This window comes from Kwoniella europaea, chromosome 1 (genome assembly GCF_036810445.1).
Source record: "Kwoniella europaea PYCC6329 chromosome 1, complete sequence".
NCBI lineage: Eukaryota > Fungi > Basidiomycota > Tremellomycetes > Tremellales > Cryptococcaceae > Kwoniella > Kwoniella europaea.
This window is the reverse complement of record NC_089487.1, coordinates 9,896,056-9,908,466: the sequence shown is the minus strand read 5'-3', so window position 1 is coordinate 9,908,466 and position 12,411 is coordinate 9,896,056. Positions and strand designations below refer to the sequence as shown.

At 44.4% G+C, this 12,411-nt stretch overlaps 4 protein-coding genes across 4 annotated transcripts; 2 read left to right on the top strand and 2 right to left on the bottom strand.

Annotated features, from left to right (window-relative positions):
* Nucleotides 1-335: 335 nt before the first annotated feature.
* V865_003774 (uncharacterized protein) lies at nt 336-2,034 on the bottom strand (the record flags this gene model as incomplete). The annotated part of the gene is made up of 10 exons (XM_066227563.1): nt 336-431; nt 520-683; nt 740-779; nt 847-949; nt 1,020-1,037; nt 1,142-1,305; nt 1,436-1,669; nt 1,750-1,829; nt 1,891-1,927; nt 2,002-2,034. 10 exons carry the CDS (start codon nt 2,032-2,034, stop codon nt 336-338), a joined length of 969 nt encoding a protein of 322 aa, XP_066083660.1.
* A 431-nt stretch (nt 2,035-2,465) lies between these two features.
* On the bottom strand, nt 2,466-3,806 carry V865_003773 (uncharacterized protein; the record flags this gene model as incomplete). Its single annotated transcript, XM_066227562.1, has 9 exons — nt 2,466-2,608; nt 2,660-2,699; nt 2,768-2,864; nt 2,921-2,938; nt 3,042-3,208; nt 3,270-3,461; nt 3,535-3,614; nt 3,683-3,719; nt 3,777-3,806. 9 exons carry the CDS (start codon nt 3,804-3,806, stop codon nt 2,466-2,468), a joined length of 804 nt encoding a protein of 267 aa, XP_066083659.1.
* Nucleotides 3,807-4,455: 649 nt separating this feature from the next.
* V865_003772 (uncharacterized protein) lies at nt 4,456-6,547 on the top strand (the record flags this gene model as incomplete). Its single annotated transcript, XM_066227561.1, has 10 exons — nt 4,456-4,696; nt 4,927-4,990; nt 5,108-5,243; nt 5,317-5,346; nt 5,415-5,520; nt 5,603-5,768; nt 5,827-5,897; nt 6,013-6,253; nt 6,358-6,385; nt 6,470-6,547. 10 exons carry the CDS (start codon nt 4,456-4,458, stop codon nt 6,545-6,547), a joined length of 1,161 nt encoding a protein of 386 aa, XP_066083658.1.
* A 498-nt stretch (nt 6,548-7,045) lies between these two features.
* V865_003771 (uncharacterized protein) lies at nt 7,046-12,403 on the top strand (the record flags this gene model as incomplete). Its single annotated transcript, XM_066227560.1, has 21 exons — nt 7,046-7,271; nt 7,451-8,307; nt 8,383-8,786; nt 8,900-9,148; nt 9,214-9,271; nt 9,349-9,425; nt 9,498-9,564; nt 9,625-9,664; nt 9,721-9,730; nt 9,783-9,863; nt 9,914-9,998; nt 10,073-10,139; nt 10,197-10,407; nt 10,474-10,498; nt 10,561-10,644; nt 10,721-10,785; nt 10,856-10,870; nt 10,921-10,979; nt 11,033-11,058; nt 11,113-11,347; nt 11,442-12,403. 21 exons carry the CDS (start codon nt 7,046-7,048, stop codon nt 12,401-12,403), a joined length of 3,903 nt encoding a protein of 1,300 aa, XP_066083657.1.
* Between the last annotated feature and the right edge of the window lie 8 nt (nt 12,404-12,411).

Genomic DNA, 12,411 nt, shown 5'->3' with positions numbered 1-12,411 from the left:
TATATCGCCAAGCAAGAGTATATGTGAGAGAGGAACGTGGAAGTCAAATGACAAGGGGTCAGAATGCAAATGATAGAGGAAGAGACAAGAGAGGAAGGAATGGTCTGATTGCAGTCGAGTGTATCGTATGTCTGATCGGCCAAACATCACCATGGGAGGGTTTCCGAGGGTCAGTGCGTCAATGAGTCGAGATCAAGCTCGTATGGTCATCATATCCATATCTTTCATGTCAATTGTGGATCTATAAGACCAGGAGTATGTACATACAGCTAGAACGACGCTCGGATTCTCCACTCTGCAAGGCTTCTAGCCTTCAATACACTGTCCGATCTTTTTTAATCATCGTCCAGTGTCAAATCAACAGCGTCGACTTTACTCTTACCACCTTTCTTCAGGTTGTTCAGCTCCGAGCTGAGCTTCTTGACTTGATCCTGGTTACAAGTAGCATGCATTAGCCGTTTGCAAGCTCGTCAGGTATGAGAAAGATCTGTAATATGGGTTTGAGGATGCTCTACTCACTTCGAGGTATTTCACTCGTTTCCTCTCTAGATCAGGCTTCACATCTCTTCCTTCATTCTCATCGTCCGATATCAATGTAACTTCGGAATGTTCAGAGTTCCTTTTCCGCTTAGAGTTGTTTCTAGGTGGGCCAGAGAGCCTTTGTGGGAGAGGAGGAGGCTCATCTATTGCAGCTTGACCCGTTAGCAAGAGCGGAAAGTATCAAAGGCGTATTACTCACTGATAATTCCAGAGTGGACCAGCATTGCCCTCGGACGATACTATGGTTATTTAAAAGACATCAATGATTTAATCCATAGGATATTCAGAAATTTAACCGGTGCTTACCTTGAAGACGAATCGATAATCCTTGACCAGAGGATGATAAGGGTAGAAAGTGTATGATGTCCTCACTTTATCCGTCTCCCGAACCTCTTCCCGATTCGAAGTTCTTTGGATTTCACTCTGACATTAGCCAGTCTGGAGCAATCGGTCTGCTACAAAGAGACCTAAATACTGACCCTACCGTGTATGAGAATCTTTTTGTAATAAATAATATAAGTGAGTGATTATCAGTGATTTGGGAAATTTTGCAATCGATGTAAGGAGAGGGAGAAAAAGCTGATCTATGACTATAACTCACTTTTTAGCCTTTTCATCAGCGGTGCCAACCTTAATGTTGCTACATTTGATACCTGCGGGACCGGCAGGCATGTAGTATCCTTTATGTATTGTGATCTCAATCACGCCCAGCTGTTTGAGCTTGTTATCATCGATGGTGATCTTATCGACTTCATCCGTAGTGGGCTGTGGGATTGTTCACTGCTGTCAGTGACTAAGCGGTCATTCAAAATGAGAGCTGGTTGGGGGTTCGAGGTTTGATATATGTGGATAAATATCAAATTTGAGGGAGAGGAGAAGATCAGGCAGGACTTACCAAAGGAGCGAAATTCAATGAAGCTTTATATACTTTTCCATCCATCTCATCTTTCTCATATACACTAGTCCATCCATGAGATTTGGAATCATCGAACCAGATTGAATAGCTTAATGACTCTCCATCAATTGTACAGACACAACTTATGCCCTGTTTAGCCTGTCGGTGACTACTCCTTGAACCCCTGCCTGATGCGGAATCCAAGTCCGTCTTGACCACTTTGATCTGGAAGGGCTGTATACATGTCAATTATACGTACAGTGAGCTCAAGAGTCATCACAACCTCACGATAATCCTTATTTAGATGCACGCACCTCGTCAATAGTCTCAAGGAAACATTCTGACCAAGCTGGTTGACCATCCTCCGCAGGATGATGTTCTATCTGGTATTCATCTATATATACCATACTATCAGCACCCCCCTCTGCGCATACACAAGCTACAGACTAGCTCACTCAGTCGTTCTCCAGTCTCTTTATCTCCCACCCATGCCTTACCTCCGAATCAGCATGTACACATCAACGATCCAGATGGTCAAAGCGTCATTCACGATTAGGAGGACTCACTTCGAATGCTGCTCCAGTACTCTCCCCTAACATCTTTCCAGCTGTTTGCAGCTTCAAGGTGGAGCGATGTCCTTTCAGGGTCTGTGTGAGACTTAGCTTGTGAATACACGACTCGTAAGTTTGAGCTAGTTGTGCATGACAGACAAATCGAAGGGAAATAACAAGAGAGGAATGAAGAGTGAATTTGAGTTGACGAGCCTGGATGGATCCCCGTTAAGTTACTCGTACTGTAATCTAGGCACGGATCATCCCAATCATTGTTATCATTACGTACAGTACAGTACAATTGATGACTTTTGTACACCTGCTACAAACTGCAGGCTGCAACGGACGTGGAAAACGTACATGGACATGGAAGATGCATGATTCTTCGTTAGATGTATACAACGCTTCGGATTTACCAGCCTATACGTTCTTCGCCGAACATCATGGTATCATTGAAAGGTTTCATTTAATATTGCCAGTCACAGCGCTTTTGACTGCCTCCCTCTCTTCTCGGTCTTCACTTTGATCTTCTTCTCCTTTCTCGATGTTTCATTGGATCCAGGATCAACTTCATGTTCACGTTTCTTACCACTATCCGTCAAAGGTGCAGCTGATACATCTTCTAGCATGTGGTCAGCAAATAACCTTGATGAAAGAGATCTGTTGGACATACGGATAACACCCATCAATTCCAGAACGGGCCGAGGTCGATACTAATCGAAGTGAAAATAGCAATGGTCAGTTCGAGGACGCCCTGTCAGGAACTAGGGGTAAGACTCACGTTGAAGATGAATCTGTAGTATTTCATACCCTCTTTGCTCGGATAAAACTCATGTTTTACATGTTCTTGATCTGCAGTGATGATCGGGTCACTTCCCCTATTCAAAGCATCGTGAGCAAGAGGATCGGTCATTGTCTTTCTGGTTTTGCTTACTGAATCACGAAGGGGATCCTGTGAGAACAAGTCAGCATGCATACGGTCACAACTACCAAAGGTATGGCAGGAGAGGATAGAGAGGAAAGTCGTAGGTGTGTATGCATTTGAGATCACTCACTTTTTGACTTTCTCGTGTACCACTCCAGATATTGGACTTGCTAGGTACCCTTTGTGTGTCGAGGAAACAGGAATCCATTCCCCAAACTGAATGTCGATCCTGATCGTCCCGAGCTTTTTCAAATAATCACCACCGATCGTGACCTGTTCTTCCTCATCGGTTGTTGCCTGGGTAGAAATACTTGACTCAGCCATATAATAGGACAAATGACTCAAGGAGAAGTCTTACCAAAGAAGCGAATTTGAGTTTTGATTCGTACACTTTCCCGTCTTTCCTTTCCTTCAACGTACCAAAAGTGTTTATCGGTTTATACTTCCATATACTACATGGTATTCTGAGACCATCAACTCGACATTTTGAATACCACTCATGTTTCTGGAATAAAGCTACATCGTTCATCTTGATCTTTATTGTGAATGTCTAGTAGATGACGATATACTCGTCAGCGGATATCGAAAGAGTGAATGATAGCGGTATATGATAGTCAACTTACTTCATCGATAGTCTCGAGGAAACACTCGGTATACGGATATCCATCTTCGTCCTTCTCATGATGTACGACCTGATATTCGTCTGAAAATCTCAACTTGAGCTCAAGCACTTGGCTTTTAGCTGCATTGCCAGAGGTGTGATCAGCTTACTCAATCTGTTCCCACCCACGTTACTTTCTACCCAAGCCTACGGAATACCGGGTGAGCAACCATAAACGTACACGTGCAGGTTGAGTTCGCTTACCTCTAGGTGTATTGGCTCTTTCGAAAACATGTCGGAATGAGGCCTATTGTCTACTCAAGATAGAAGTAGTCGATATCAATCCTGAGCTATAAACGTGAATGATGGTGTGACACGAAAGGTTTAAAGAGTGGATGTCGAAAGTGGAGGGGGATCAGTGCGCAAGTGCGGGGCACAGCACGTGGTGTGGCAGACGGCTGACACAATACTCGTACCACATCTGGTCGAAGGCGCTTGATCTCGTTGTGTCTCCGAGTTGCACGTCAAATGACTCTTTCCAAACCGCTCCTCCTGTACGTACATGTGAATATATGTGGGAGAGATCTTATGCATGCATCAGCATCAGCGTCTTTGATCCTAGGATCTTAGGGATTTGTCCGCCTGAGATTGAGTGGAGGCAAATGACGGAATAAAACAACCGCCGGTTCCAATATCCGATTAGTCCGATACGATACGATACCAAAACGCGACAAGTAGCTGCTGGACGCTTTGGGGTAAAAAACAAGATACAGCGGGGCAAATGTAGATCTGTTGTTGATCATTTCATCCTTCTATCACATCATTACATCCGTTCCCCATGTCTCACTAGCAACTCAACCCAAGTCAAGCCAAAATCAGTATCAACCTGTGAACATAAACTTATAATACATCACAATCCCTAATCAAGGGCTATGTCCCCTCTATGCCATCTTTCAGATTACACCCTCACCCCTCAACATCATCGAGTTCAGATCACCATACACACCTTCACAGACAACATACCAGTACAGATGCAGATATAGCTGTAGGAGCAGGAACGTCTACTTTGGAAATAGCAGAGGAAGAGTTGGATCACGATCGGCAGAGTGAAAGTGTTAGTGTTAGAACGAGGTGGAAAGATATCATGTCGGATAATTCAGCTGTGATCAATACTTTTATTGCTGGTGAGTCTTTGTCTGGGAAGTGATGATTCTATACCTGTACTCTTATTAGATATATCATGGTATATCCGTATGTCCCTTCGTATCCCTTTGGTGACAGAAGGATCAGTCCTTGGCATGAACTTAAACTCTTCTCGTGTCATCGTGTACATCCGTTTTTTACCTTGTCCATACAAATGATTTGGCGCTTAGTTCCACGACAGAAGGAGCTGACTTCATCTCTGAAACCTTAGGTGGTCTGGCAGGAGCAGCCAGTCGGACGGTGGTCTCACCACTAGAAAGGCTAAAAATCATCTTGTGAGTGAACGGTCTTGTGACCACATGTCCATATATAGAGAAACGGACCAAACGGAAATAGTGTTCAAACCCGTTTGCTGATTACCATCTACTTTCCTCCTCTTGACCTGATCTTAGACAAGTTCAAGCTAGTTCGGCGTCTCATGTTAGCTCTGGACAAGCTTACGGCGGAGTATGGGAGAGCTTGACGAGAATGTGGAAGAACGAAGGTTGGAGGGGATTTATGAAAGGAAATGGGATAAATGTTGTACGAGTGAGTTGATTTGACTCTTTTATCTTTACTGTCATGGTCAGCCATGAGCTAATGCGTTTTACGGTAATTGTAGATACTACCTTACTCCGCCTTACAATTCACTGTGAGCTTCCTCTCACGAACGGTCCCGTATGTCGCTGTAGCTCATGAAGTTTCATCTCGAATACATAGTCGTACGGCGCTTTCAAAAGCGTACTGGCAACCTGGTCTGGAGAAGAGGTGTTATCGACGCCGTTGAGACTGACAGCTGGTGCTGGTGCTGGTATAGTCGCTGTTGGTGAGTGGGGTGGGGATGATCGAGCGAACATTTCCACGAGCAATACGAGGATTATGTTGATCAATGTTCTCCCTTCCCATAGCCGCTACATATCCTCTTGACCTGGTGCGAGCGAGATTATCAGTAGCTACATCCGGGATGGCCATTAAATCGACTTCAGGAGGATTCACAGCTGAAGATGCCAAACTAGGAATGGTAGGAATGACTAAGAAGGTATATAGGACAGAAGGCGGTATAAGGGGTCTATAGTGAGTATGATCCAAAGCGATATGAATAATCGAATACTGATGAAATGCACACCTTCAGTCGAGGATGTTGGGCAACGGCTGTTGGTGTAGCTCCTTACGTGTCATTGAATTTCTACATATATGAATCTCGTAAGTACCCTTTACTAGTTCTCATCAGGAGATTACCTTCCGCACTTAGCACTTAGAGAATTACACCCACATCGACGATTTGACGGCTGAATCCTGACATTGTTCAAACAAATAGTCAAATCCATGATCCTCCCCTCATCACTCTCGCCGACCACATCCGAACCCGAACTCATCCTACGGAAATTATCCTGCGGAGCATTAGCAGGAGCAACTTCCCTTATATTCACACACCCTTTCGATGTGCTCAGGAGAAAATTACAAGTTGCTGGATTAGCTTCAATGTCGCCTCAGCATAATGGCGCGGTGGACGTTGTTAAGTGGATCGTGAGAACTGAAGGCTTCTGGAAAGGCATGTAGTAGGTGTCTTATTCTTCTACTTCGGCTCGTGGTCGCATAAGATCCCCCTTCCCTCCGCTCACACCATGAATGTTATGACTGACTTTGCATTCATGGGTCGCAGTCGAGGTCTAGTACCAAATCTTATCAAAGTGAGTCTTTGTCCTCAACTTGATGCCAAATTCATGAGCAAAGTGGAGGATCGTATAGCTAACGTTCTGCTTTCTTTACAACAGGTGACTCCATCTATAGCTGTATCATTCTACACATTTGAGACTGTCCGTGATTTATTGGCTGCGTTAGGAGAGGAATAGAATGTATATATCTCTTAAAGGGAATGGCCTCAGAAGGGGGTAGCTATAGCATATAGAAGAAATCACCGTATTCATAGGGTTAATCAGGTTTATATCATATCACAATCACATATCATATATACATAGTCCATACAGGGACGTTTGCTATCATTATACTAGGTTGAAGGTTCGATACAGATACGTATAGAATAGAAGTGATATGCATCCACAGCATCCACATTGATTTCGATATGTTTGTTTTTAGTTTTACACTCGGTGCCCCGCACTCTGATGACATGGAGCGATGAATGGATGGGATGTGGTTACGTTGTGAAAGGATCGTCTATCCGTTCGGACGTATCCATCTTCTGGCCTTCTCAACATCTTTTCATCCTGCTACTTCCAACTTCTTTCGGTCCCAATCCGAGGTAGACGACTGGAGCCTCTACTCGCTTGACCTTTTTCATTCCCTCTGTCCGACTGTTCTTGGTTCCTTCTTTCCAATCACGGTATATCACGATGCCAGCGACACTTTACCTCCGTCCAACTCCACGAGCGTTCTTCCTCCTGACCGAAACGCACGCGTTGATCTTCCGTCAGCCAGATGCGTCAGAAACAAAAGCTTCCAAAAGTGTAGTGGTCGCTGAATTCTTACCGATAGAAGAGGTCGATACGAGGGGTTTGGTAAAGGCTTGTAGGGGCAGAAGTGTGGAGGGTGTATTGGGTGTGACAAGTGTGCCGAGTGGTGAGTTGATATAAATGCCATGGAGTTGATGCCAGAAGAGATGAAGGATGTGGCATGAAACGTGAGATGGCAGGAATTGCATCTCTAGGGGATGTGATACTACTGTCGGGATTATGATGCTCGACCAGCTGAGATACCTGAAACGACACAGCTGACTGAGCACACCTTTCTCACCTAAGATCGATCGCCCATCCCAGAGATATTCCTCCTCCTCGTCTCCCACTCCACATCTCTCCCATCTCTGCTTCCCTCTGCATCATCCTCGATCAGACCTCAGAAAGTAATCGGCGTGGAATTCCATTCTTTGACGTCCTCATTCTGGGACTCCCCCGAATTACTTTCCGCCTCCGCCTCAGCACAACAACAAGCTTTGGGCTATGATGAATTCGACTATGATGATCCTCCACCTTCTGGTCCATCGTATACCTCCGGGGGATCAACGATGTCTCAAGCGCAGCAAATGGGATTGGAAAATCCATGTAATGGGATGAGAAAATATCTAGAGTCTGGATCGTTCTTCTATGCTGATGGCGTATCATGGGATATATCAAAAAGATTAGACGAATCAAATTGGATCTTATCATCCATTGGCAAATCTCAGGATCATCCATTGGAGAATTTCGATGAAAGGTTTATATGGAATTCCAGTCTATTACAGCCATTCCTCAATTTCCGTTTGAACCTACCTCACGATCAGAGAAGGGAACTGGACGATCAAGCATTGTTGATACCTATAATTCAAGGATTTATCAATTCCTTACCTATATCTACAGGATATTCGACATCGACCGGTAAACATGAAGTAGCGAGTTTAGGGTTGATATCGAGATTAAGTTGGAAAAGAGCAGGAGCGAGATTTAGAACGAGAGGAATAGATGATAATGGACAAGTAGCGAATTTCGTAGAGACTGAATTGGTACTGGCGACGGAAAGCACCTTGATGAGTTATAGTCAGGTTAGGGGTAGTGTTCCCCTGTTTTGGGAACAACCTAGTCAGGGATTGGGGACGTTGCAGCAAAAGGTTGAGCTTACTAGGGTGAGCAATCGACTTCCCATTCAGTCCACGATATCATTCTCGCCCCGTTGAGCTGACCATCGTGTTATTTTTCAGCCCCCACAAGCAACCCAACCAGCCTTCGATAAACATTTCCTCGAATTAATGTCGCATTACCACTCTATCCACGCTATCAACCTGCTAGGTCAGAAAGATGCCGAATCAATGTTATCTTCCGCCTATTCCCATCATCTCGAATCGCTCAAACAGACCCTTGAAGCCAATCCAGAGAAAGATGATACCCTAGATGGCCAGACTAGAGGAACGATTGACCTCACACCGTATGATTTCCATTATGCGGTTAAAGTGGGTGGACACGAGATGGTAAAATATGATTTTTCGATGAGGTTGGACGAAGTGGTAGATTCTATGGAAAAGTTCGGATGGACTGCGATTGATACTGCTGATGGACAGGTTATTGAGAAGCAGGATGGGGTGTTTAGAGTTAATTGTTTGGATTGGTGAGTTTGCCTTTGAAGTCTGGACACTGCCTTGTTCTCTCTTCTTTCCCATACGGGGGGATATCAGCTGTCTGTTTTCTTCAGCCGATGAATTGAGCTGAATATAGATTCAGTCTGGATAGAACCAACTATGTCCAAGATGTTATATCCTCCTTGACTCTCTCCCGATTCCTTAATTCTATCGGATCACCCTTACAATCCTCTCAAACCCTTTGGTCAGCACACAGAGAACTATGGGCAGATAACGGTGATAGATTAAGTAAGATATATGCTGGTACTGGTGCACTCAATACTTCTGCTACGAGAAGTGGGAAGAAGACTTTTGCGGGACTGTTGAGCGATGCTACGAAATCTGTTGGAAGGTGAGTCAAGCCACAATTCTGTATGAGAACGAGCATGTAAGCTGACTATCTTGAATTTTCGAAAGAGCTTATATCAATAATTTTCAGGATAAGGGCAAACAAAATGCTATTGATATGTTATTGGTAGGTAACAGCTACATTGCCGTCATTGAGCCTCTAAGGAATAAATTTTCAGCTGACGTGAGATCATGCGATGATAGGGTATGATGTCTGGACAAAGACCTGTTATATTGTTTGATCCGATAAGTGACTCGGTACAAGCAGCTTTGACAGCCAGGCAAGTCAAAGCTGTTCTATCTCGCACTCAGAGACTCTTACTAACTCGGCTCGACTCGATTCTCTCATCTAGAGTGAACGAATACTCTCATACTAAAGTGTTGTCGATCTTCTCGGGAACCTGGAATCTGAATGGAAAAGTAAGTCGAGGGAGATTTATAGTGAGATCAGCTAGGATAGGGCGAAGCTGATTCGAATAGGCTCCGGACGAGGCTTTGGATTCTTGGTTGTTCCCCCCAAGTGAGCTTTCTCCCTCGAATATGCGGTTGTATAAGCTGATATTCATTTCCGCTCAGATATAGCTGAGTAGGTCTCGATGGTAGTACACTGATCGGTACATATGCTCACATCTATCCAGACCGGACATCTACATGATTGCTTTTCAAGAGATCGTTGAGCTTACCGCAACTCAAATACTGCAGACTGATCCGGCGAAGAAGTGAGCTGGGGTTATACAAATGTAGTGTGCAGCTGACTCATGTTATACAGACGGGTATGGGAAAAATTCATCGTGGACACATTCGCTATGCGCAAAGGCAAAAAATCAGACTATCTTCTATACAGAAGTGAACAAGTAGGCTCATCTGTTTTCATCTCCCTGTATCATTGATTGAGCTAACTGCGACTTTAATTTTCATTCTGGTGTAGCTTGTCGGATCAGCATTAATAATAATCGTGAAATCAAGTCTAGCACCATACATGAGGAACGTTGAAAGTACGACCAAGAAGGCAGGTTACTCCACAACATGTTCAAGTCCAATTGATTCTGAAGCTTACAAGGCATTTCAACAGACTGGTTTATCTGGATTATCCGGAAATAAAGGTGGTGTGGCGATAAGATTCCAACTTTACGATTCAGACATTTGTTTCGTCACTTCTCATCTTACTGCTGGACAGAGTAATGTCACTGAACGAAACTCCGATTGGAAGACTTTAACTGCGGGGATGAAGTTCTCTAGAGGGAGGATGGTCGAAGATCATGAGTGAGTCAATTGGAGAAAGTACTTTTGTTTGTTGGAGAAAGAGCTGATGTAGTGTTGAGAATGAAGGATTATCATTTGGTCGGCGGATTTGGTAAGTGGACTACGCAACACCTGTCCCCTAAGATTATCAATTGAGCTGACGTTTTGTTGTAGAATTACCGAATTGCTCTACCTAATGCCGATGTGAGGCAAGCCATCGAAGAAGGTAACTTAGATGCATTGCTGGAATCTGATCAGGTGGGTTACGAGCGATGACAACATTTTTGCATACTACCACGCCCAGGACATCGTACACTGACAAGTAGCTGTTTAGCTACTCAACGCTATGAATGCTGGGGAGACCTTCATAGGGTATGAAGAAGGGCCGATATCTTTCTTGTCGGTTGTTTATTTTCTGTCGTTCCGCAATTGTTACTGACACTGGCGATCTTGTTCCTGTTCACCATAGACCGACTTACAAATAGTACGTCTAGCGTTTGGATGCGAAAGTTAGGCGATGCTGACTTGACGTAGTGATAATGGCACTGATAACTATGATACGAGTGAGAAACAGAGGGTACCAGCATGGACAGGTGAGCTGCTGACTGCACTAAAGGTATGGTATTTTACTTGACAATGATCCCAGATCGTGTCCTGTTCAAAGGATCAGCAGTGAGTTGAACACTTTGATTGAGAACATGTACGCCATACTAATACGCAATACAGCTACGATTGAAGGATTACAATCGAGCGGAATTGATGACATCGGACCATCGACCTGTATACGCGGTTTTCGATGCGACCATCCGTGAAGTCGATCATGCTCGCAAAGATGCTATCTCGAAGGAGATCGTACATTCTATCTTGACCAATGGAGGTGAGAAGAAGATAGACGAGAAGGTGGAAGATGTCGTTAGAGGTCATGGTGGACCGAGAGATTTGGTCAAGGATCTGGCGAGAGGTGAGTTGTTCCGCGTCTCATCAGGATACTCTGAGAAGAAGCATTGCTATGTGGTGGAGATGGTTTATTGATCTTGTCTCAATCAATGTTACAGTTTCGGTAACTCCTTCCTTACGTACACCTAGTCCAAGACTCCCACCTCGACCTACCTCTGCCGCATCAATGAAAGAAACTCATTCACCGGTGACAGCGACAGCAAGACTGCATTCCCAATCCCTCTCAACTCCACAGACAGCATCCTCTTCCCTTCGAGCTCTATCATCCAGCACCTCGTCGTCGTCTCTGAAGCAAAATGCAAGAAGACCCCCTCCAGCTGTACCTACCAAGTCGGCTATATCATCAAATATACAAGCCAATTCTATCGTTCCGCTCAACCCCGACAGGAGATCACCTATACCTAGATCATCCTCGAGAGGTATGGTTGCTAACGTAACTGGATCGACCCACTTGAGTAATTCAATACCGACGCCATCAATCACACCTTCTTCAACGGGTGATTTCGTAATTGTTCCCAATACCAATGCCAACTCAAAGTCTTATCCACCACCATTACCACCTCGAGCCATTCCCACACCTAAATCAAGTTTAGATGTGAAACCCTCAGAACAAGGCAAAGTTCCGGTCATACCTAGATCATCATCTGGTTCGGTTGTATCCAGGACAAATGGAGAAGAGAAAGAAATCCAAGAGGGATTGTCCTTAACTCAACTTCGAGCTAAATTTGAGAACCCGAATAAGGATAATTCTTCGACAAATCCTATAAAGCCTAAAGCTATTCCTGTCGTTGCGAAATTGCCAAGAAAATCATTGGATATCAATGGATCGCCTCAGGAAGGGTTGATGTCGCCTGTCAAACCTGATAAACCCCATGGACCAACACCAACGATTCCGACTAAACCTAGACGATTAAGCTCAGGTCTCGTCAAATCCCCCGAAAAGTACAATGAGGCTGGGAATGGGAGAGGGGTTGGGTATGGATCACCGGAGAAAGAGAAGAAGAAACCGGAAGTATCTAAGAAACCTATTGGGTTGGGAAGGAAGAAGGAAGAGATATAAATATCAGC